Raw genomic sequence first — 25,276 nt, forward strand, 5'->3', positions numbered from 1 at the left:
TGGGTTCGCTCGGGGTTTACATTGGGTTTACTTGGAAAATGCATTTGTGGTCAACTGCACGCACTGAACTGTGAAACAGACCCGTCATTAATCTTACCATCTTAATGCCTGTAATTCCTGCCCCTTGTATATTCCAAATACACAGTTATCATCTGTTTTCAGGGGTATACACAAGTACAAGTCCACTCTGGGTTTACTTTGGGTCCACTCTAGTAAACCCGGAGTAAACCCAGAGTAAATCTAGAAAGTAAACCCAGGTTTAGTTGCGGTTTACTTTTTGTTAGATTGGGTCTGATCAGGTCTGAAGTATTCTGTTTTTACATACTAGTGGTACAGTCTAGATAGTAATCATGCGTAACGAATGCAGTGACTACACACGAGTGTTGGTAGCAGTAATATGAAAATTGATATGAATGCGTATGGTTCATAATAAGCTTCAAAGCACCTGTATAAAGTGTTTTTCTTGATATTAATGTATGTTTTATCATGCGATGAGCATAATTACGGCGTGTTTCAAAATATAAACATTGCAACGAAATTCTTTTTATTCGTAATTCAAAAAGTTTTTACATATTCCAAAATCAAAACGCTCACGCGTTAACATTACAAATCTCAAAATTTCATTCAGACTTTGATGTATAGGGTGGATTTGCTAGGAATCTGCTTCGAGTTACATCCGTCCGATGTACAACAGAAGTGACAGCTAAAGGAACCTTCTACAAGGACGTTGCCATAGTTTGTACAGTGTTCAAGGTCAGATGTTTGGTGGAGCCACTTGTTCCGGCATTCCTCTTCCGTTACACATCTGTTTATTGAGAAAAAATGATGGTGCATTTGCAATTACCTATTATCCATAAATTTTCAAAATAAAGGCATTAAACTAACCAAAACCGCGTAAGGAAAAACAAACATAAAATCAACAAGACAAGTAAGAGTGGATTTAATGATTAAGCACATTTCTGAATCTACCTTATTATGTACAGATATATTTGACATTTGGCGATTTACACAGCAGCTAAATAGAATGCACAGCCAAATGTTATGTGTTTTTGTTCTTTTTTTATTATAAAATAGGACATATAACCTTTTATAGATTTTTGGATACGCCTGTCCATCATGAATCAAGTCCGTCATACAGAAATCTTCACCTTGACCACACTGCTGGAGATTACCAGTGTAAATGGATCGTAAGTCGCAGGATTTACCGTTAGCATTGTCTCCACATACGTGACACTGCATCATTGCTGTTATAATGAGGGTATATACAGTGTTGAAGTAAGGAAAAAATCATATACTTATTTATGCACGACATATTTAAATAATGAAGGTTTTGGCATTTACATTTAATTTTGAATGTTTTTTTCATATTTTGTATGAAGCTGATAGGTTACAACAACTATCATTTCATATGGAAATGTATGTTGATGATTTTTTTATCATAAAAATTGATGTTTCTCATTTAAAAATTACTACTTCAATAAAAAATGTTTAACGGTTTGCTCCTTGAGTATTATAATCTATACCATTAAGTTCACATTGTTTGTAGGATAAATTTGCGTACTTGATGCTAACGTGGTTTGTCGCGTTGTGTTGGTTTCAAGCTGTGCTGCCGAGGGCTGTACCAGATTTGTAGGATCAAATGTTGATGGTAAGTCTGTTGTTGAGGATACAACAGGTTGATGCTGCGATGATGGCTGGACAGGTATTGTTGTAGTTGTCGTATGGGCAGTAGTGAGTGGTAGTGTTGTTACTGTTGATTCTTAAGATATTTTTTCTTGTGAAATATGTAGCAGTCAACAAGTTTTATTTTTTATTAATCTAAAATAACTGTATTTAATTGCCATGTCTATAAAGCTTTTATTTAAATACTAATGAAATAGAGCATGTAAATCGCACAGAAAATCTTTTAATTAACTATATTTCTTAATAAATCATTATTCGAAAAAAAATTTGGTAGACAATATTGTTCAATTAAACAACTAAATTAAAAAAAAATTATTTGTTTTAAGTATCAGTTATTGTGCAAAACATGATATAAAATGTATCAATTTCTCTCTCTCTCTATCAATTTATTGATTCTTATAATTACCTGCTAGATGTTCACAAGTGCAGCTATATCTAAGTAGAGATAAGTCGAAATGACACTTCCCAATTTGTCCCACAGGACATGAACAGTGACTGTCGTCCGTGCAAACTGCAATATATTTGGGATACTTCAATTTTCAAAGAATTTTTTCATTGGAGTGTTTAAAAGGTTCGTTTAGTTTACGTCATGATATTTGCGGAATAATTTTTTTCCTGCTTCTATTTTTCAGCATAATTTTCAGCATAATTTTAACGGTCTACTAACTGCAGAAAAGATGGACAAGATTAACAAAATTCCGTCAAAATTATCATACTGTAATACAGTATTGTATTTTAAAATTGAAACAACAATCACAATCAACATTATTTTTAAACAGTTTATTGTGTAACTTTGTCTCAAATAAACACTGCCCGTCTTGGTATAAAACTTTGTAAAGCCGTAAACTTTTGTTCAATGCTATTCAAGACTTCCTAAAGATAATAAACGAAACGGATACGATACTTAACTAATTTTCGCATCCCAATCTATATTCTACAACTCTGATTTTCTATTGTGGCTTCAGTCTGTTTAAGGTTCTATTAAGTTTTGCAAAAGAAGGAATATAACTTGTTTGCATAAATTAATATAACAAAGGCTAAAATCACAACGAGGGAACAACTAGCATCAATATGTAATTTATTTTCTACATACGGCATAATTTTACCTTAAATTGCATTTCAAATTTAAATTATTAATAACATTCAAAAATGTTTTGTACATTGTTTTTTTTTACTGGAAGAGCAGTTATTCTCCAAATGTGTCAGCAAATACTTTTAACACGACGATCTTCACAGATTATTCTATTGGTAACGTTTATCGTAGGGTCAGTTAAAAACATACGTAGACCAGTGCTCTTTCACTGGTTTCCATTTAGAATGCATTCAGAATTTATCAATAAGGAAAACATCCTTTTATCTGATATGTAAGATAAGAAGAAAAAAGGCCAATAAACCTTAACGGTCATCTGAGTACCATAGCCCATACACAAACTTGTCGAGAAGTCTCAAATTTGCATTTTATTGAGTTCCATTTTGGAGTAGAACAATTGTAATGTCAACCTCCTCCCTGCCTGAAATCTTTCATAAAGAACTATTAAACCTAAAATTCAAATAAATCGTATTTATCTTAATGGAATGTATGACCTAATATTTAAAAGGCGCAACACTCTGAGAGAAAATATTTTTTCCACATATGCATGAATTTACTTTCAAGGTTTTTTTTATGGTTATATGCTTTAATATAAACTGAAAAAAGGTGGCTAGTATACTAGTTATCACTTTACTATATATAAACAAATCTACTTGTTTATTTTAAAAACAGCTGTATTTGTTTCAAACAATAAACATACTTTTTTTGGTCAAACAAATTCTTAATCAAATTATATTTAATGATTAATTACTAAATATGAAGAAACAAAGGAAGATAACTCCATTATGAAGAAGCAAGGAAAGATAACTCCAATAACTGTTAGAATTCTCTTTCTTGAATTATTTTCAAATTCTTTCACAATATCTAATCAATAACTTTGAAAGACAGCTTCAATTTTTTTTCTTTTCGAAACATGTGAAATGACTCATTTATTTCATTGAAATTCCTGTCAATGAGCAGAATATGATAATAGGACAAATACATACACCCCCTCTTCCCAGCCATAACCCTTGCCTTACATGCAGGTTATATGAAATATTATTAAAGATGACAGCTTAATGGGTTTTTTCCCTCTAAATAAACAGTTAGTTTCTAATCTGTCAGTAGACGTTTTTAAACATGTCATAAACATTAACACTAAATGACCATTTTGGCCACACCCTGCGTTAATTACCCTTACTTTATACATTATTTGAGTGATTTGCCCCCTCCCTAGATTCATTTTATTTTCTTTCTTTATATGCTGTCAGTTTCATTCAGTGTCAGAGGAAGTTAAGAAGATAATGTTTTTAGACATTAAATGCATTAACAATATATCACTTTTTTATCCCCACCGTAGAGTCAGAACATATACCTCCGGGGACATAAAATTAATAATCTTTGTACATGGTACAAAGTTATAAATATAGTTTTCCTAATAGGTCTGTGGAAGTAGAGAAGATAAATTTAAAACATCATATTCATTAACAACATACATCCACAGTAAAAGACTTCCTGGTTAACATAATTATTGAGTCAATTTTTCTAACAAGTTTGTGAAAGTAGAGAAGAAGATTTTTAAACAATATATGCAATAACACACTATGGTCACATTGCCACCATTCCCACCCCACGACCTGAACCCCCGACCTATAATTTTCCAATTTATGTAGAGTAGTTCGTTGACACCATAAACCATGCGTTCAGTTCTTTTTCCCACATGTGTGGAAGTAAAGATTTTCTAAGATTTCATACATTTTCACTATATGGATAAATTGGCCACACCCTAGGACCTAAACCCATGTCCCAGGGGGTAATGAATTTTACAATTTAGGTAGAAGAGTCTGTAAACATTATAACCATGCATTCAGTTTTTCCTCCTATTTTGTCGAAATTGAGAAGGAGATTTTTTAAAATTTGGCTTTTTTGCATATTTTGCCCACCTGTGCCCCCCGGAGGTGGTAGAATCATGAATTTCACAGTTAACATTTCTTTTACCATAGATATGCTTCAAACAAATAATAGTAACAACTGGCCTTATAGTTTCCAAGAAGATGTTAAAAATGTAAAATTGTTAATGCACAACGCACGATGCGTACCGCACGACGCACGACGACAGAAAGAGGACTATTTGAAATATATTACCTGAGTGACTCAGGTGACCTAAAACGCTTAAAAGTGTGTGCGAATTAAAACTTGATATTCATAAAGAATGCAGTGATTCGTACATTCTAATTGTTGATGATCCTTATCTAAGATTTTTACACTTTAACTAAGGAAACTCAAGATTTCTTTAAAATTCAAATAACTATCTTAGGACCATTGCATTGATTACATTGATTTAATGCATATTTTACCTGTACACTGACACTCTGATGAATGCTGGCCAAATTTGCAGTAAGGGTGGTGACCTGCTTGACACACGTGTCGGTTACAGTCGGAGTGATATAAACAGGTTGTTGATGAGAGTGGAGTAACAGTAGTTGGTTCTTAAAATAAAGATTGGTCAGGTAATTTGACTAATAACATGATGGATGCAACTGTTACCCAATATTAGAAATAAGATAAATATTTTTTTAAAAATATTTTATTTCTTGCAATTCGAGGTCAGTAAAATTTTGATCTTTTGAAGTTGCTTCTGGCTTGTATTTAGCTATAATAGACTGATTTGCATGCACAACCGTGCTGCCTACTCTCGCTTAAATAATTGATGAAGTCATAAGAATTTTGGTGGTATATTTGTAATCTTTAAATTGATTAGAAATTACAAAAGACAATTTTTTTTATTACAAACCGATATATATATATATATATATATATATATATATATATATATATATATATATATATATATATATATATATATATATATATTTATATATATAAAACGTTGATTTATAAATGTAAGTTGTCCATTGCTGATCGATGTGAATAATCTTATGATTCAGTACAGAATAGATAAACTCTCCATAATTTTATGTGATCATTAGTTCTGGATGGAATACCCCTTCTTGAATATCTGCTTTTTCTGTTCTTTTATTTGAACACTTTCAATTAATAGCTTTTAACTTAAGCTGTTTATATCAAAATAGGGGTACGGTATATTCAGGTAGCAAAACTAGCCTGGTTTTTAATATATAATTGCTAAAATTATTTTAAGCGTGAAACCCAAAATTACAATTCAACAGTTCTTTCTTTGAATTTTCTGGGCTTTGTTTTTAGCAACCATTCTTCAACTTATTCTAATGCAGTGTATAAATAGTTATTAGTTGTACAAATGAATATGTGTGGTTATTTATGAACTACAATTCTCAATAAATCATTATTCAAAACAAATGCACTGGACTCTATCATTTAATAAAATAACTAAATTGAAAAAGGAATTTTTTGTTTATTTTTTTTTTTGGGGGGGGGTTCAAGTGCTTTCCATATATCCGTCAGCAAATAAGGCATTTTTATTGATAAATGTATTTACTTAATAAATTAAGTATCAGATATCGTGCAGATCATTATATTAAATATATACTCTCTCTCTCTCTCTCTCTCTCTCTCTCTCTCTCTCTCTCTCACACACACACACACACACACACACACACACACACACACACACATACACACACACACACACACACTATATTTCTTAATAAATTATTATTCGAATAAATTTGGGAGACAATATTGTTCAATTAAACAACTAAATTAAAAAAAATTATATTTGTTTTAAGTATCAGTTATCGTGCAAAACATGATATAAAATGTATTAATATTCTCTCTCTCTCTCTCTCTCTCTCTCTCTCTCTCTCTCTCTCTCTCTCTCTCTCTCTCTCTCTCTCTCTCTCTCTCTCTCTCTCTCTAACATACACACAAATTTTAGCTGGATAATTGTGTTATCTATCAATTTATGAAATATATCATTACCTGCTGGATGTTCACAAGTGCAGCTATATTTAAGTAGAGATAAGTCGAAATGACACTTCCCAACTTGTCCCACAGGACATGAACAGTGACTGTCGTCTGTGCAAACTGCAACATATTTTCGATAATTCATTTAAAAAGAAGCTTTTACATTGATAGATTTTAAGGTCAGACGACACGTTCCTCGAGAATCTTTTTTGTATTTCCTCGTAATAAAGAGTTCCGATAAAAAATATTAATTTTATAATTACTTTAAAAATGATCAAAATTAACTTGAATTTGGTTATATGTGTACATGGTCGAGTGGTTAAAACCGTGGCCGATCACTGCCAGAAGCGTATAGGTTCTAGAGGTCGTGAGTTCAAAGCCCCGCCCCGGCGGAGATATAGTTCTAATTTAGTGAATTTCTCTGCTGTAGATGTATTTATTTTTATATCAGCAATTCAAGTGTATTTTCAAGAAGATTATATAGGAAATTCCATACTCTAGTATTTTGCAGAAATGCCTGGTAAGGTACCCTAATTTTTTGCAAGAAAGCTTGTCAAAGTAGTAGTAAACCATTAACAAATTCCTGGAAAAAGTTATCTAAAATTGAGGAACGTGTCGTCTAACCTTAAAGGTAAGTTTTGGGGTTTTTTTTACGATCTTTGTAAAATATTTTTTTCCCTGTTTCTACTTTACAGTTTTTATTGTCTATAGGCTGTTAGAAAGATGGACAAGATTAATAAAACAAAAGTCAAAATTATCATACTGTAATACAATATTTAAAGTTTACAAGAGGCCCATGGGCCTTGTCGGTCACCTGACTAATTGCAGTGGGAAATTTGCAATGTATATTCATGTGAATTATAATAACATGGCTAATAGAAACATCTTTAATATTCCGGGATTGCTTAGTGCAATAAACATTCTAAATTAAAAAAAATATATATTTTAAGCTTTAAGCATCACATAGTGTGATATAATTGAATAAATCTTAAGTACAAAAAATAATCAGTCGAAATTACACCCCCTACCCTATATAATCATTAGAGCCCTGCTCTTACATATGTACACCAGAAATCCTTTCCCAGGGACCATGAAATTTACAATTTTGGAAGAGGCATTCTTCATTATCATAACTATGTACTTAATTCATTGGAATATACCCAGGAGCAGGGAAGAAGATTTTCAGCAAAGTATTGCAATCATTCAGAGCCCCATACTAACACAACCCCCCCCCCCCCCCGACCCAGAGGCCATGAACTTCACAATTTTAAACGTGGCATTCTCCCATATCATAACTATGTACTAAATATTCCTCTACGTAATATTTAGCAGGTAAGGAGAAGATATTCAAAGAATTAACGCATTTTCTCTATATAATCGAGAACATCACCCTAACACAAAAACCCTATGTACTTAGTACATTTGCTTAAAGTCCAAGTGAAAAAGGTAAGATTTTTAAAAGAATTGATGCATTTTCTCTATATAATCAAGAACCTCGCCCTAACACAAAAACCCTATGTACTTAGTACATTTCCTTAAAGTCCAAGTGGAAACGATAAGATTTTTAAAAGAATTAATGCATTTTCTCCATATAATCATTAAAGCTCCGCCCTAACACTAAGACCATTGATCTAGGGGGCCATGAAATTCTCAATTTTGGAAAAGGCATTCTTCCCCTTCAAAACTGTTTACTTACTTATTGGGCCCCCTTCCAAGAATCAGAGAAGATTTCTTATGTTTTTTCACGATATAATAATTAGAACCTCAACCTAACACCTAGAACCCCTGATACAGAGGCCTTGATATTCCTAATTTTTGAAAAAGCACTCATCCTCATCTAAACTATACCCTTAGTTCATCAGCTTAATATCGAAGAGGGAGGAGAAAATTTTCAAAGAATTAATGTATTTTCTCTATATAATCATTAGACCCCTGCCCTCACACCGACACAGGGGCCATGAAATTCAAAGTTTGGAAAAGGAATTCATGCTCATCATAACTATGTACTATATTCATTGGCTGAATATCAAAGAGCAGAGGAGAAGATTTTTAAGGAATAAATGCATTTTTTACTATATAATTATTAGATCCCAACCCAAGCGCCAGAACCCCTGACCCTAGGGTCATGAATTTCACACTTTTGCTAGGCAGCTCAATGTATATTACAATTATGCCAGCAGTTTGATTACCTGATGTCGAGAAGTAAAAAAGAAGACTCTTAAAGATTGCATTAGTTTGGATGGTTTAAGCCCCATTCCATAGGCCCCGGGGGTTGGAGGGAGGGGCCATAAATTTTACAATTTTTACTCCCCTTTACCCATCGATGCTAAATGTCAAAATTGATTTAAATTGGTTCAGTGTTTCCAAAGAAGAAGCTAAAATGGTCATTGGACCGACGAACGACGACCGACAAAAACGAATACTAGTAGGTCACCTGAGTTACTCAGATGACTTAAATTTTGTAACAACAATCACAATTCACATTCTTTTTCTCTAAAACTGTCCTTTGTTTAATTATGTCTTAAATACACATTTCCTATCTGGATACACTACTGTGTAAAGCTGTAAATTCGTGTTGCAGTGATATTCAACATTTCCTAAAAACAAAAAAAAAACCAAATGGCCAGGATGCATAATCCAAATTATATTCAATAACTCTGATTTCCTTAGTGTGGCTTCATATTCTTTACATTTCTATTAAAATATACAAAAGAAAATTGTTTGCATAGAATTGAAATAATAAAAACTAAAATCACACCAAAGGAATAACTAACATCAATAATTTATTTATTTTCTTAAAAAAATAATTCTTTTTCTTTTGCTCAATTTTACCGTAGATTGCATTTCAAATTTAAATAATAGTTACGTTTAAAAATTGTTTAAAACATTGCAGTTTTACTTGAGCTGTTTTTTCTCAAAATTTGTCAACAATGTTTTGATATAAATCTGTTTATCCTAGGAGCAGTAAAAATTTTAGTAGACATTTAAAATGCATTTGGAATTTGTCAACAAAAAGAACGGATCTTTATCTGATAATTATAATGAGAAAAAAAAAACGCTTTAAAATGTATGCGAATTAAAATTTGGAACTAATAAAGATTGCACTGTGATTCGTAAATTCTAATTGTTGATGCTCTTTATCAAAGATTTTCAAACACTTAACCGCGAGGAATTCTAATTCTTTGGTTTTTAAATTCAAATAAATATCTTATGGCCATTGCATTGATTACATTGATTAAATGCATATTTTACCTGTACACTGACACTCAGATGAATGCTGGCCAAATTTGCAGTAAGGGTGGTGACCTGTTTGGCACACGTGTCGGTTACAGTCGGAGTGATATAAACAGGTTGTTGATGAGAGTGGAATAACAGTAGTTGGTTCTTAAAAGAAAAGTTGGTCATGTACTTCTAATATTGTGATAGTTGCAACTAATTCAAAATACAAGAAATGATAAAAAACTTTTTCTTTGAAAAATTTCATTTCATACAGTTAAGTTCCGACAACTCACAAATATTCATTGAAGTTGCTACTGGCTTGTATGCAGATACAGCAAACTGATTTGCATGCACAACCGTGCTGTCTACTCTTTTTTATCACCAATTCAAATGTTATAAGATTATATTGGAAATTGCACACTCTAGTATCTTGCACAAATGACTAAATAAGTACCCTAATTATTTTGCAAGAAAGCTTGTCAAAGTAGTTGTAAATCACTAAAAAAAATCCTAGAAAAAGTAATATAAAACTAGACACGATCTCGTTGCGAGCAACGAGGAGGTCTTCCGTCTGATTTTAGAATTTGAAATATATGTTCGATCTTGATTTTGCTATTTAACAGCTTAACATGATTTAGAATAGAAAAACAGGGTCTACATTCTAAGGGCTAGATACTATTTTGTTTCAGGGATAAGAGCTTTGTTCAACAAGTGTTTAGAAATACGTCACCGTTCTTGAGATATCTAAGAAAAAGAAAAGTTTTAGGGGCCAGTCCCTTATCTCCTTATTGGAGCCGCTGAACCAAAATTTGAAGGTTGCATTTTGTAAAGTACATCATTTTGAGCATCTTTTCTTCTATACTGCATTTCAAAATATTTTCCTTTTTCAGATATAGGTTGTCATAGTTTATGGACTCTTGACCCCTAAAAAATCCTTATTACATAACACATGAATAAATCATTACATTACTTGGATACATAACTGTAAGATAAACATATTTACTTCTATAGCCTTTCATTAAATTTCCCTCAGTAAAGAGCTACAGATGAAAGATTTTAGAACCCTTTAGTTCCCTAATTTGAGGGGCCAGCCCCTTTTTCTTGATATCAAGTAAAAGGTCATTTAATTCTCAACAGATTTTGTTCAACAGCTGTTGAGAAATTTGTTACCGTTCTTGAGATATATGAGAAAGAACGTTTTAGGAGCTGATCCCTTAACTCCTTATAGGGACTGTTTAACAAAAATTTGGAAAATTGCATATTATTTAGTACATCATTCTGAGTATCTTTTCTTCTATACTGCATTTCAAAATATTTTTCCATTCTGAGATATTGGTGATCAAAACTCTGGACGTTTGGCCCCTAAAAAACCTAATTACGTAACATATGATAAAATCATTACATTGCCTGGATACATAACTGTAAAATAAACATACTTGCTTCTATAACCGTTCACAAAATATCCCTCAGTAAAGAGCTACAGATAAAGGACTTTAGAGCCCTTTGGTCCCCTAATTTTAGGGGCCAGCCCCTTTTTCTTGATATAAAAAAAAAGGTCATTTAAATCTCAACACATTTTGTTCAACAACTGTTTAGAAATTCGTTACCGTTCTTAAGATGTATGGGAAAGAACGTTTTAGGGGCTGATCCCTTAACTCCTTATAGGGGCTGTTTAACGAAATTTTGAAAATTGCATATTATTTAGTACATCATTCTGAGTATCTTTTCTTCTATACTGCTTTTCAAAATATTTTTCCTTTCTGAGATATTGGTGATCAAAATTCTGGACTTTTGGCCCCTAAAAAACTCCTAATTACGTAACACATGACAAAATCATTACATTGCTTGGATACATAACTGTAAGATAAACATATTTGCTTCTATAACTGTTCACAAAATATCCCTCAGTAAAGGGCTACAGATAAAAGACTTTAGAGCCCTTTGGTCCCCTAATTTTAGGGGCAATTCCCTTTTTCTTGATATCAAATAAAAGGTCATTTAAATCTCAACACATTTAGTTCAACAACTGTTTAGAAATTCGTTACCGTTCTTGAGATATATGGGAAAGAACGTTTTAGGGGCTGATCCCTTAACTCCTTATAGGGGCTGTTTAACGAAATTTTGAAAATTGCATATTATTTAGTACATCATTCTGAGTATCTTTTCTTCTATACTGCTTTTCAAAATATTTTTCCTTTCTGAGATATTGGTGATCAAAATTCTGGACTTTTGGCCCCTAAAAACCCCTAATTACGTAACACATGACAAAATAATTACATTGCTTGGATACATAACTGTAAGATAAACATATTTGCTTCTATAACCGTTCACAAAATATCCCTCAGTAAAGGGCTACAGATGAAAGACTTTAAAGCCCTTTTTTCCCCTTACTGTAGGGGCCAGCCCCTTTTTCCTGATATCAAATGAAAGGTCTGGTAATTATAAACTTTTTTTGCTTTACATGTCTTAACAAAATATTTTTTAGAAAAGAGATAAACTAAATAAACCATGAAAAATTACGACGTTTTTTCAGTCTAAATTTTCGGGACCAGGCGAGCTTGAACGCCTTTTGAGCATGACAAATATGAATGCCAAATGGCACATCTACAATATATTGTCTACAATCCCTGAAAGTTTGAACTCAATATCTTTTACCGTTTAGGAGGAGGTCCCTGGACAAGCCGACCCTCTGAAAATCTAAAGTTTCATGAAAATCGGCCGAGCCGCTTTTGAGATATCGCGGGCACAAAATTTGTAAGAAAAAAAAAGAAAAATAATAATAATAGGGAAAAAGAAACCGTACGAAAACAATAAGGTCTTCCGTTGGAAAACGGAAGACCTTAATTAAGGAACGTGTCGTTTGACTCCAAGTGAGAAACCAAGAATTACTTTTCTGGACTTTAAAAAAAAACTTCTTGACCTTGTTCTTATAGTAAACTAAAATATCCAATTTACATTAGGATTGAAAACATTATACCTTTAACTTTTTCTAATGCATTTTATAGTTATTACATTTCGTACTTCAAATGATTATGAATGGTAATTAAGTCAGCACTTTTAACATTCAAATGGCATTTACCAATTCATGAAACAATACCACATCACAATAAACTATCCCACACAAATAAAACAATGAATCATTTCTGTGGAGGTTACGAAATTATCATTCTCTATCAATATTAAACACAATGATTTAGAGTAAATGAGTACCATTACCAATTAGAGATAAACGTTAGGTACTAAAAAGGGAAGAAATTACAATAACTGGTAATACCTGGTAAAACACAGATATAATATTTATTTGCTTTATTGATAAGGATTTTTATCAGATGATCTATTGTATGTCGGTGAAACCATTAAAAAAGTACTTAAATATCGTATTAGATTATTAGGTTGGACCTTTTTAAAAAATTTGGAATTGCTACTCTTTTTCAATTGAGTATAATGGGAAAACGCGTTCTTGTGAGAGAAAAAATAATTGTAAGAAAACATTTTGCGATAGATTTCTATCCAAACTGAATATGATATCTAAATGAAGATCTTGAATTAATATCATTTAAAAAATGACCATGTCATGATTTTACGGGGGCACATGCCAAAGTGCTGTGTGTTGTAATTTTTCTTCAATTTTTCATTAGAAGTATCGCGCAAACTCTAAGAAAAAGGTTATCTACATCATTCCGATGTTGATAATGAAACAAAGAACTATCATAGAGTGCTAAACATTTATCTATCATAAAAAAAGTGAAACGGAATGTAAATGATTTGTTCACTTGCCCAAACACTGTAAACTAATTTCTGTAGACTTATAAATTTCTTCAGCTAATATAAATCTCACTACAGTACTTTAAAATCCCTAAAAGTCATACATCTTTTAAAAACAAACTTAAAAAGCGTAATTTAACATTTTTAATGATAGCAAGGTCAGCCACTACTTGCACTATATAAAATTTGTTTGAGAATATCTATATATTGCGACACAAGCAATTTTTTATGGAGTGAAGTGATTGTGACGTAATGTTGCAAATTCGATGTTCGTAACAATCACTCTTTTTCGGTGCGCAACATATCTGTGCAAAGCAAATCGGGCCCGTTGTCCTTAAAAGTAGGGTTGGAACAGTAATCAAAGAAACTCCACATGAATGACTGTTTGATAAGACCAGTAATTGACTTCAAATGCTTTATCACTTTGTCTCCTTATGGTATGATGCATCTTTGGGGTAAGTAAAGAACATAAATTGTACATTACATAACTCTTGCATCACATAGGCAATAAAGAAAAGACCAAAATTACCAAAGATTGACCATTTTTATGTTGTTCCCCATGGTATACGTTTTTTGGACCATTATATATATATATATATATATATATATATATATATATATATATATATATATATATATATATATATATATATATATATATATATATAACTTAAATGAATAAAAACACAAAGTCCGAGTAAAACATAGGCGCTTTCATTTTCATCTTCAGATGTTTTACTGTTAGTTGTAAAACATCTGAAGATGAAAATGAAAGTGCTTATGTTTTACTCGGACTTTGTGTTTTTATTTAATTAATTTTTCTATATTTTATCCGACCACTGACTTTTTTCTAGATTTACCTATATATATATAACGGATTCAATTATAAAATGATATATTAAGCATAATTAAGGAATCAATTCGATAAGAATTTTTTATTTACCTATTCCGTCATTCTTTTTCTTCTGATTTCATTTGCCAAAATAGTAATTATAGTTACACAATCAATAAACCTAATATTCAAAGCATAAATCCTGTTTTGTAATGTGACGGTAAAACCTTGGTAGAAGGGGACAAAATAAAATAATTATAAACATGACGTATAATAAGCTTGAGATTTACCGGGTGTTGTTGTTCGTAGATTTGTGGTTTGTGTTGTTGTCGCTGGTGTTGTTGTTTGTGGCACTGGAGTTGTTGTGCTTCTTGCAAATGAGGTAGTAGTTGCTACAAAGAAATACAAATTACGTTTTGAGGGAGACTGTATGCATTCTTGATATTTTTTATTAGTCAAATATTGACAAAACTTCGAAATTTGTTCCTCAATTTCTTAATATTTCGTTTAAAATGACAGTTTAAAACATGGTTTTTCATTGTGTCTACCAAAACGTTTAGCCCCAGTACATCCTATCTAACAAGGCTATTGTTATGAAGCATCATTGAAAGAATTTATGTCTTCAATTTTATGAACATGTAGGCACATTTCATTTATTAGATCTTGACCTTAATGCATTTGAAAAGCCCTGTTTATATAATTAGTTTCTTAAAACAAAGTAGACTAAATTAATCCATCAGTTTGAGTATAATAATCCATATTTTATTATAATTCTTCTAAAACACATTGCTTTGCTTTCGTTTGTATTCAAATAAGGAAACTTTACAGACAACATACACAATAATAAAACGACATAGATGCAGTCAAACCTGCACTTTAAGCTAAATAAGTCGAATGAAGACAAAATGCTTCTAAACCATTCAATACTATTAAATAAATTATCTCTTAAAATACTGCATTATGGTCATCTGCAAATGTATAAACCAAAGTCAGTTTGTAATAGTTGTACCAGATTTTTTTAAAAGGAAGGGGAGGGGGGTCATTTAAACAAAATTTAGATTACCTTGATTTTAAAACAATTATAATGAGTTGTGGACTCTTTTGGATAAATATTACTAATTTTTGCATTTCCATTGCATTATTATCTACAATCCTCACAATCATGTAATTTAATTATTTTGTGGTAACGTCATGGTTATCTTTAGATTTATACAATAAACAAATAAATATTTTATTTTGCATTTTTAAGTTTACTTGAAAAATTTGAAGAGACATATTTGGCAAACACCCTTTGTAAGAAAAAGTAACCAACTATTGCATTATCTTATCTTATCTAATCTAAATTTGAAAATTAAAATGCAGCATGGATATCAATTCAAAAACAGTAAGATCAAATCACAAACCAATAAACTCTATATGCATTTAGTAGCTGTAAAATGTATTACTTGTGATGCAACATTAAGTCATAAATATTGGAAAAATATTGCTCATTAGAACCAACAATTTGGCTATAATGTTTCACAAAATGTCACAAAGACTGCTCGTGCACCTTTTTGAAATAAGTCACGTATCCACCAGTAATTGTAATGCTGATTTGTAATGTCCTCTCAAATGACATTACTAATATCAATCCAAACAATTTGAGACGTCATTAAGCACGCTTCGTATTTTAAACAAAATGAAACAAAAAAAGACACTTGCTCGATAAAAAAAAATTTGCATTTTTCTAATAAATTTCATATTACTTTATCTTTTGCTTTTTTTCAAGGAAAAAATATGTTATATATTGTAAACGAATTACAAACCTATGCAATGGCAGATTCCAGATGAACAATAAGGCGTCTCTTTGCCACTACATCTATGATGTTGACATTCTGAATCTGTGTTACATTCCGAATCTGTATTAAAATGTTTTTTGAGAGACTGAATGCAAAATATCATTATAGATACATTTATATATACAGCAAAATACTTTTTTGCCGATGAGTAAATTGATTGGAAGAGACCTCATTTTATATAAAATTCTGACATCCGGTAATGTTCATTCATTCGAAATGTTTGTTTGAGCTCTATTAGAAAGACCCAAGAATCTGCGATTGAGGTTATTTCATGTGTTAAGCAGGTCTCTTCATTTCCGCTAAATGCTGTGGCAGGGGCAGCTGTCTTATTTTCCTGTCTACTTCGTCAAACACAAGATATTCGGGGTTGAAGTGATACTACATGCAGGGTAGTCAAGTACGCAAATTCTTTTTTTTACAGCATCCGTTGTGTGAGGAGTGGCATTACTTGTATATAAACCATTTTACGATTTGTTCTAATGTGCGTAATCGACACTGGACTGGTGGATATCTGTTTTGGTTCTTCGGAGCATTAAGAATTCGCTAAATAGGTAACACTGGTTTGTTTTTAATTAAACCTATTATTTTTCCAATGAAATTGAATGGGATTAAGCAGCGAGCAAAGCTTATTTTAGCTATCTCCCACGTGAGGGTTTTCGTGTGTATAATATTCCAGCTAATCCATTACTAACCGCACCGATATTGCCTCTAGTTTAGCGTTTCTTCTCTACGAGACACACGGTCCCGTCCATTTGATTGCAATAAGTTCAATCAAGAGATTTCAACCCCAATCTTCACGGGTATAACTCAAACGTCCAAGCTTACTAAAGTTTTTAGCTCACCTGATCTGAAAGCTCAGGTGAGCTATTCTGATCTGTCATCTGTCTGTCTGTCTGTAAACTTTTCAAATCATCAACATCTTCTCAAGAACCACTGAGCTAATTTCAACTAAACTTGCCAAAAAGCATTCTTAGGCCAAGGGAATTCACAATTAAAGATCACACTCTTTTACAAGGGGAAATAAATAGGAATTATTGAAAAATTTCGAGAAAATTTTTAAAACCTTATTCTAAAGAAACATTTAGGCAGGGAAGCTGAAAATTGTGCTGAAGCATCCTCAGATTGTGTAGATTCACAGTTGTGAAAATCATGACCCCCGGGATAAGGTGTGGCCACAAAGTTTACATAGATATTTATAGAGTAAATCTTTAAAAATCTTCTCAGAAGCCAATCAGCCATGAAATCTTTGACTTATGTGGAAGCATTTGCAGGTAGTGTAGATTCAAAGTTGTAAAAATCATAACCCCCGGGGTAGTATGGGACCACAATGGGGGGGCGGGGGGTTAATTTTTACATGGGAATATAAAGAGTTAATTTTAAACATCTTCTTATCAAGAACCATTTTGCCAGGAAAGCTGAAACTTGTAAGGACACATCCTAAGGTAGTATAGATTCAAAGTTGTGAAAATCATGACCCTTGGGGTTAAGGTTAGGGCCACAATTGGAGGGTCAAATTTTACATAAGAGTATATACAGTAAATCTTTAAAAATCTTCTTCACAAGAACTATGTGGCCAGGAAAGCTGAAACTTATGTTGAAGCATCCTAAGGTAGTATAAATTCAAAGTTGTAAAAATCATGTCCATTGCATTGGGGGTAAAGTTTTGGCCATAATGAGGAGGAGTCGACTTTTTACATAGGAATATATAGAGTTAATCTTTAAAAATCTTTTTCTCAAGAACCATTAGGCAAGGAAAGCAAGGTTAGCAACGACGATGATACTCTCGCGAAGCCCGCGAAATTTTTTCGCACGCGAATAAAAGTTCGTAAAGGGTATTTGGATTAGTATAAAAGTACACTGATATCGTCTTCTGAAAACTTTATCAAGTTAATGCAAATCAACTTCACTTTATAGTATCTCAAATCGTCGTTCAGTAGACAAAGGGTCAGTTTTTACAATAAAAGTGATGTATTCCGTCAATATTTTATACGTTAACATTAATTTCCTTTTCTTTAGAAAGCAGTCTTGTTATAATTTATAGAAAATCCGTAAAATATATTAAAGGCGTCGTTTTAAAACAGTTCAAATTAATGACTAGATCCTCTAATTACATGTCTGGTATTGAAACATACCTTTACAATGACATTGTCCATAATGACAATATGTCGTTCGTCCTGTACCACAGTGATGAGAAAGACAATCGGAATCAGAATGGCATCCTGAATTTGTTAAAAGAAGAAGTCAGTTTTATAATAGAAGTGATTTAATCGGTCAACATTTTAAACGTTATCATTATTTATTTTTTTTTAACGCAGTTTTGTTAGAATTTATACAAAAATCTGTATAACATATTACGTGTCTTGTTTTCCAGCAGTTCAAAATCAATGAAAGGATCCCTTTATTACATGTCTGGTCTTGAAACATACCTATACAATGACATAATCCATGATAACAATACGGCACTCGTCCGGAAAAACAGTGGTGAAAATGACAATCTGAATCAAAATGGCATCCTGAATCTGTATAATCTGAATTTAAAAAAGTATGGTGTTTATATTTTACGTGTGAAACATTAAAATATGATAAACATTTTTGTTACTATAAAACATCAACTATTCCATATTCAATATTTAATCAACCCAAATTCAAAATAAATGGAAATGTTTAAAACAACACTATTCCATTTGAGGATAACGCCACATGCATGCAAGTGCGTCAGTCACTAATGGGCGTCCCACATATTGGTTACGGCATCATCTCAAACAGACAACGCTTACCAGGGCCAAACTGGTAAACCTTTTGCCTTAGACAGTAATCAGGCGTTTGTTCTTTGTAGATTACTCCTTGTTTCCTGAGACAAATGGACCCTACAGTCAGTTCAAACATATATTTTACACATACACTGTACTAAAGTACACAATAGCATAGCATAGCATTGAAATCTTACACCATAGCATTGAAATCTCATACCATAGCATAAAAATCTCATATCATAGCGTACAATCTCATAGATACTTATGTTTTTTGTTGCAACCCTATTTAACCTTTCTGTGATTTTTTTTCATTGAAGGGCCATTTGTGTAGTTGCATCATACTTTCCTGGGGAAAAATACCAAATGAGCACACCTAGACTTGTACATTTTAAGACACTACGTCACAAGATGGTAATTTAAATGTTTAAGGTGTAGTGAGCCACCTTAAGAAAATTTGTGTTTAGAACTGTGTGTTATTTGATTTAGTATGTTTAATTTTGGGCATTCAAAGATCGCTTTTGTTTTGTCTCTTCATATCTTCTAAGATTTTACTTGCAAGGAAATGTTTGGTGAGGTCTCGACTACTTGATTTGTTTGTCTGCAGATTGGAAAGAAGACTATAACATGATTAAGCTCCATATCTAAAGAAAGAAGATACTAAGTTACTCTAAAAAACCATTATGTGCAGCCTTGATTATTCAGGGATGTGAAAAATTCTTAGATTATCACAAAAATTTTTTTGAAATAAATCAAAGTAAAAAAAACCACACACAACATATTATGCAACATTCAATAATATAATTTGATAGTGTTTATAACCTGTTCTCTTTATCACGCTTTTCAATAGTGTTTAAATATACAGTTTATAAAATACTGTATATTTAATGCTTTAACTTATTTTCTCCCTCGTTTCACTCCTCCGAAAATAAATCTTTTCTTCGCTTATTTAAAAAAAACAACAACAAAATGAAATAGGTTAGGTGCGTTCGTTACAAGATCGCATATAATAACATTAAGACACAAAACGTATATATAAAATAATCGCAAACCATATAGCCAAACATATAAACTGTACAATACAGTGTACAGGGCGGGCAGGGAGGGATACTATCAACTCCTAACAATCTTGTAACGAACGTCGCAATGACCAAAATCACACATGAAAAACTATTTATACTACGCGCCAAGTCACTCGTGCTTTACGAAACTACTAAGAATAGAATAGAGATTTCCGTAATGTCGTAAAATAAAAAACGTTAAGAAATTCATATATATTTTTAATATGAGTAACTTGTAACTCATATTTACCCGGTATCAGTAAATGCAACAAAGGTAGTCACTTGTAAATTGTGTATTCATTATCACAACATATTGTACATATATTCCAACATAAAATTGGAATCAATCTACATAACATTGAAGAGAGTGAATGCTATTTGTCATTTTTTCAAGTTATTTAATTCTTCTTTCACCAAAAACGTTCTATATTCATAATCGTATTTAAACTATATTTAAAATAGTTCAATCACAAGATATATATTGAAATTTATAGCCAAAATTTGATGTATTAGTTTAAAATACATTTTTCTAGTACAAAATCATAATCAACAATTCCTTTGACGTGTCATCGGGTTATTACTTATCTGACTTAAAATTTAACTTATAGCTTCTTTCATTTTGTACTTACGTTGACGAATTTGCCTTGGCAGAATTCCCTCTAAAACCTGGATTTCCAGTCCTATGGGTAAAATAAAATGTCTGACTCCAGATGTGACCTTTTTTTTAATTCAACAAAAATCATAGGCAAGCTAAATATTTCATTTTTGCCACGCATGTAAAAACGTATGTGTAAAGATGGGGATGGGTCTGGTTCCTTAAATTTTAATACGACAACCTTTTTATATATATATCGCTAGAATTTGACATGCAACGATTTCACCCTCCTCCTCATGTCTGGCACCCCCACCTTGAGGCTACTGGTCTGATATACCATTCCCTTAAAACTTAGTTTCCTCAAAGTTGATCACAGACACTAACATAGAAAATTGGGAAATTTTTCTTTACATATGTATTAGCTTTTTTATAAATATATGGAAGCTATAATAATTTTGAAAGAGCATCCTGATTGAGGCATTTGTTTTATGTAATGTTCCTATGTAACAATGCATGATTGTGACGTTTAAGAGTTACAAAAAAAAAACCTTCAAAAGGTCAACCAATATTGATATCATTTTAACAATAATTATATAAAGTGGGATGTACAGTCATCGTGACATTTGGAGACAAAAATGTAAAATATACATCTCTAAAACTGTCTCCAAAAGTTAAAAAAGCATTAACGTTGAAGTTTTCCGTGTTGTTTTCTGTGCAAATTATACAGACAAGAACAGATCACTGCCATTTTAATAACCTAGAACAGCGCAGATGCATAGATTAAATTATAGCTTTATCTCTTTATACGGTATTCCATTCTTTTAAAGCGGGTCACAGAAACTATGAGTTGACACGAGATACATTGTTAATTGAGATATGGCTATATTTTTTCCCGAAAAATTTATGTATATTTATTTTATAATTTTTTTTTTTTATTTTTGTTGGACCCCTTCCTTGCTTCAAACAAGAATTTACCATACATTTATACACAAAGAACTAAAAGATAACAAACTCGAGGCTGGTTTACAGATGTTTGTCACATACCACATAGATTGTTGTGAATTGATATATATTTTATTTCATGAAATTTAACATCAATGCGGCTTCATAGAAATATAACCTCTATGTATAAACTGATTTTTTGTTTGTTTTAAAAATAGATGCCATGTCGATAAGAAAAAGGTATTTTGAGACAATGCCACAACATTAATGTGTATTATTGAATCTTTTTCTCAACAAATGAATATAGAGTCGACACCAATGACATTCTTTCATATTTTTAAATGTTCAATTTAAGCCTTCAGCTGCGCAGTTCTAAGTGATTAACAAAGGCATAGTTTTTTTGGTACTTGTTTAAGTAATTTGCGTAAAAAAACATGTATAGTTTTATAATTATTGTGGTATTTCTTTTATCTTTTGACAGCAGTTTTAGTCAATGTTTTGGCATATTTAAATTAGATAAAAAAGGTTAACATTTTGATCCACATGTGTACAACTATGCCCTTCATCCTATTGAATATTTCAATAATTCCCTTTTACAACATAATTTTTGAATTATTTTGATAACAATATTATAATTTTATATTTGTACACTAACATTTTAATTCCAAATAATGTTACACAATGTGCGAGGTGTTTAAATTAATAAACTAATACGGCCAGATAAGATGTTTTTAGGTCACCTTAGTCACATAAGTTGACTTTATTGCTATCTGTGCTCATCTATCGTCGTGCATCTTGAAAGATGAGTTGTTCATCATGCGTCGTTTGTTAAAATTTGAATATTTTCAGCTACTTTTTTAAAACTCCGAAGATTATCTTGACTAGATTTTAAGAAAAAGAAAAAATATATATATGAAGTACATGATCGATCCCCATTACCAAATCTATGGGTAAAAACTAAACGTTTGCGCAATTTCGATAAATTTAAAGCAATATGAGCTGTATTTTTTAGAATTTTATTTTGCTGCAAAAACCTGCTAGTACGATAAGTCTGCATGTAACTTAAACTTTAATGATGAATAAGGTTGGAAAAATCATTAATTTTTGTCAGAGGAAAGATATCTCTTCTAAGGAACATATTGCAAATCAATTTTTGTACAGGACGACAATAATTCAATTTCGCTCCAATTAATTATCAACAGCTAGATAAACCGCAAAAAATAGGCAGCTGGTTAACATAAGCAAGAGGACGTCTATTATAGCGGTAAATTATACGTCCCAAGGGTTAGAGATCCTGGTTGTTGTTTAGAAGAGGGATTGGACTTGACATGTAGTGAAGGTGCTATAATTTTAAGTCTGCTTTAATGATTGACATTTACCAGGCATTTTAACATGGGTAAGATTAACATGGATTCTTATAGTAATATTTTAAAAATCATGCAATGACCCTTGGGTGATGGTCCTTGTGGGGGGGGGGGGGGGGTGGTCAATGGTAATGTGGTTAATATGTATTTATCTTGAAAGTTCAAAATTCTCATTGCCTAATATAGGGCATCTAGCTGGCAAACTAAGTGCGCATGTGCAAGGAAGCTTTTACTGAAATTGTAAGGTGCATGCCCCTTTATACTACCCGACTGTTTTATTTTCTTGCTCTTTCATAACCTCTTTTATGCATCACGTTTTTAGCTGCATATTTTTCTTTAATACTTTATTTTGCATCATCATCGATACGTCAAATTTTCATTTTATAAATCCTTAAAATTGCTGCATCGTATTCAGGTGACCGTTAAGGCCCTGAGACTCTTGCTTTTCATGTGATTCAAAAACAAATTGATTGTGTCGTTAAATAATTTTAAAAGCGCTTTGTATTAAACATCGTTTGTTAAATATCGTAATTATTTTTATACTCTTACAAAATTCTGATTACCTGCAAAGAGAACCAAAATAAAACAGGAATATTTCATTGTCTCCCACACAGCTGATAATAAAACTTCAGTACCTTAGACAAGGTGTGCTTGAATAAGTATGTTACAGTCAAGGCCTTTTCATAAGGACAATGCGTGAATGTTACACACCTGATGAGAGTATATAGACCAGTGACGAAATGAACGGTATAGACAAGTGTACTCTAAAAGACTCAGGACTAAATTTAAAAGACTCAGTGTGTATTGTCTTCAAAAACAAGAAAATCTCAATGATCTTCCTAAATCAAACCAACAAACGTTATAAACTTCCGGGAGTCTACATGGTAGTACGTGTAACCGCATTAAACTAAAAGAAATTTCCGAGCATAAAACCAAACAAAACACACAAGAAGGGATTGATGTATAAAAAATCAAATACTATCCAAAGACTTGTAAGGAAAAGCAATGATTTATTAGCTAAGAAAGATTGTGCTTGGAGTATTGATAATGTCAGAATGAAGATGAAAACAGGATATCACAGCCAATTAATAATTTATGAATCTTAAGGGGTGACTATTTATGGAATGTTTTCTTACAAAGGAGCTAAGATACTATTGGAATGAAACCTTGAAAATACTAGACTTAATACCCTTTTCCAAAAGATCTGTTCGGAAAAGAATTATAGTTTCAAATGTAACAAAAACATTGACAATATATTTACACTTCAGGGTTAGGTCGTGTCAAACAGTAATAAGCGTTATGAATAGTGCAAAATAGTGGAATTTTATCGAATGAATGAAAATAGGATTTTTCTCATGGAGTAAGAAAAACTTACAGTTTCAAAAAATAAATATTTCTCACGAAATATTCTATCAATACTATGCGTTTTTGGAAATCGCAATTCAAAATACAATTATTTATTGGATGAACCACACAACCACTGAATTTAAAATAATTAAGAACATAAGCAGCTGCCAAGAACACAATACACACTTTTGTTGATTTGACAGTGGTTGTGGCAATCAGATATAGAATGGCAAACAGGGTCTGCAAATAATTTTCTTATTTATAAGAATCATTTGATATTTTCAAAATCTCCAGATATAAGCAAATTGTTTCAGTAGTTGAAATAGTTACATTGATCATTCGTTGTATTCGTGCGTTTCTTTAATAAGAGAGTCATCTGGGTATATTTTGGGTTTTGTAAGCTAAAAGGAACGTCTGGGAAAATACCTAAAACTAACTCCAAGTACTTGCAGTTTACTGCGCAAACTTTTCTTTGAAAGAAGGGGGGGGGTCATTTGTGATTAACTTTATATTGTTACTCAGTCTGTCTGTAGAAACATAAATTTACCTCAACATTCATCAGACAATATTTACTAATGATATTGACGCTTTACTTACTGCTGATTTTCTCTCAAACATGCTTACTGACCTCGGTTCGGAATGCTTAATTCACGTGCAGATCGAGTCGCCATTTTAAACAGTATTACATGTATATATACAAAAGGTTCTTAAATTTACGGAGCTGATGATGTTTCAAAGATTTTCAGTACAGATTTATTGTAAGTAAATAAATAAAGACATATACGCTGTTAAACGTTAAATGGATTTTATGGCGTGTCAACCCGATGATATTGATATATCAGCGTTCGGCAAACTATGATAACATGCTCCATTTATATGATTAATGGAACCGTTTCAGTAAAAATAAA

At 31.8% G+C, this 25,276-nt stretch overlaps 1 protein-coding gene across 4 annotated transcripts; it reads right to left on the reverse strand.

Annotated features, from left to right (window-relative positions):
• Nucleotides 1-533: 533 nt before the first annotated feature.
• Nucleotides 534-23,666, reverse strand: LOC128165644 (uncharacterized). 4 transcript variants are annotated; one of them, XM_052830378.1, is made up of 13 exons: nt 23,585-23,666; nt 20,750-20,800; nt 18,736-18,837; nt 18,442-18,528; nt 16,277-16,369; nt 14,762-14,863; nt 9,908-10,039; nt 6,671-6,775; nt 5,110-5,241; nt 2,090-2,194; nt 1,562-1,759; nt 1,085-1,244; nt 534-805 (listed from the first exon to the last, which is right to left on the reverse strand). In XM_052830378.1, the coding sequence occupies exons 1-13, from the start codon at nt 23,619-23,621 to the stop codon at nt 625-627; spliced, it is 1,485 nt and encodes a 494-aa protein (XP_052686338.1). In that variant the 5' UTR covers nt 23,622-23,666; the 3' UTR covers nt 534-624. The 4 variants fall into 4 exon arrangements, with proteins under 4 accessions (XP_052686338.1, XP_052686349.1, XP_052686357.1 ...); XM_052830389.1 differs by lacking the exon at nt 16,277-16,369; XM_052830397.1 differs by lacking the exons at nt 6,671-6,775; nt 9,908-10,039.
• Between the last annotated feature and the right edge of the window lie 1,610 nt (nt 23,667-25,276).

This window comes from Crassostrea angulata, chromosome 1 (genome assembly GCF_025612915.1).
Source record: "Crassostrea angulata isolate pt1a10 chromosome 1, ASM2561291v2, whole genome shotgun sequence".
NCBI classification, from domain to species: Eukaryota; Metazoa; Mollusca; class Bivalvia; order Ostreida; family Ostreidae; genus Magallana; species Magallana angulata.

Bases quoted from the DNA above. Each gene is read 5' to 3' on its own strand.
- LOC128165644 (XM_052830378.1), bottom strand. From the start codon at position 23,621: ATGAAATATTCCTGTTTTATTTTGGTTCTCTTTGCAG. The intron at 10,040-14,761 runs GTAAATCTCAAG...TTTTCTTTTAAG, and splicing joins TCTACGAACAACAACACCCG to AACCAACTACTGTTATTCCA. The intron at 2,195-5,109 runs GTAAAATATGCA...AATATATTGCAG, and splicing joins ATCAGAGTGTCAGTGTACAG to TTTGCACGGACGACAGTCAC.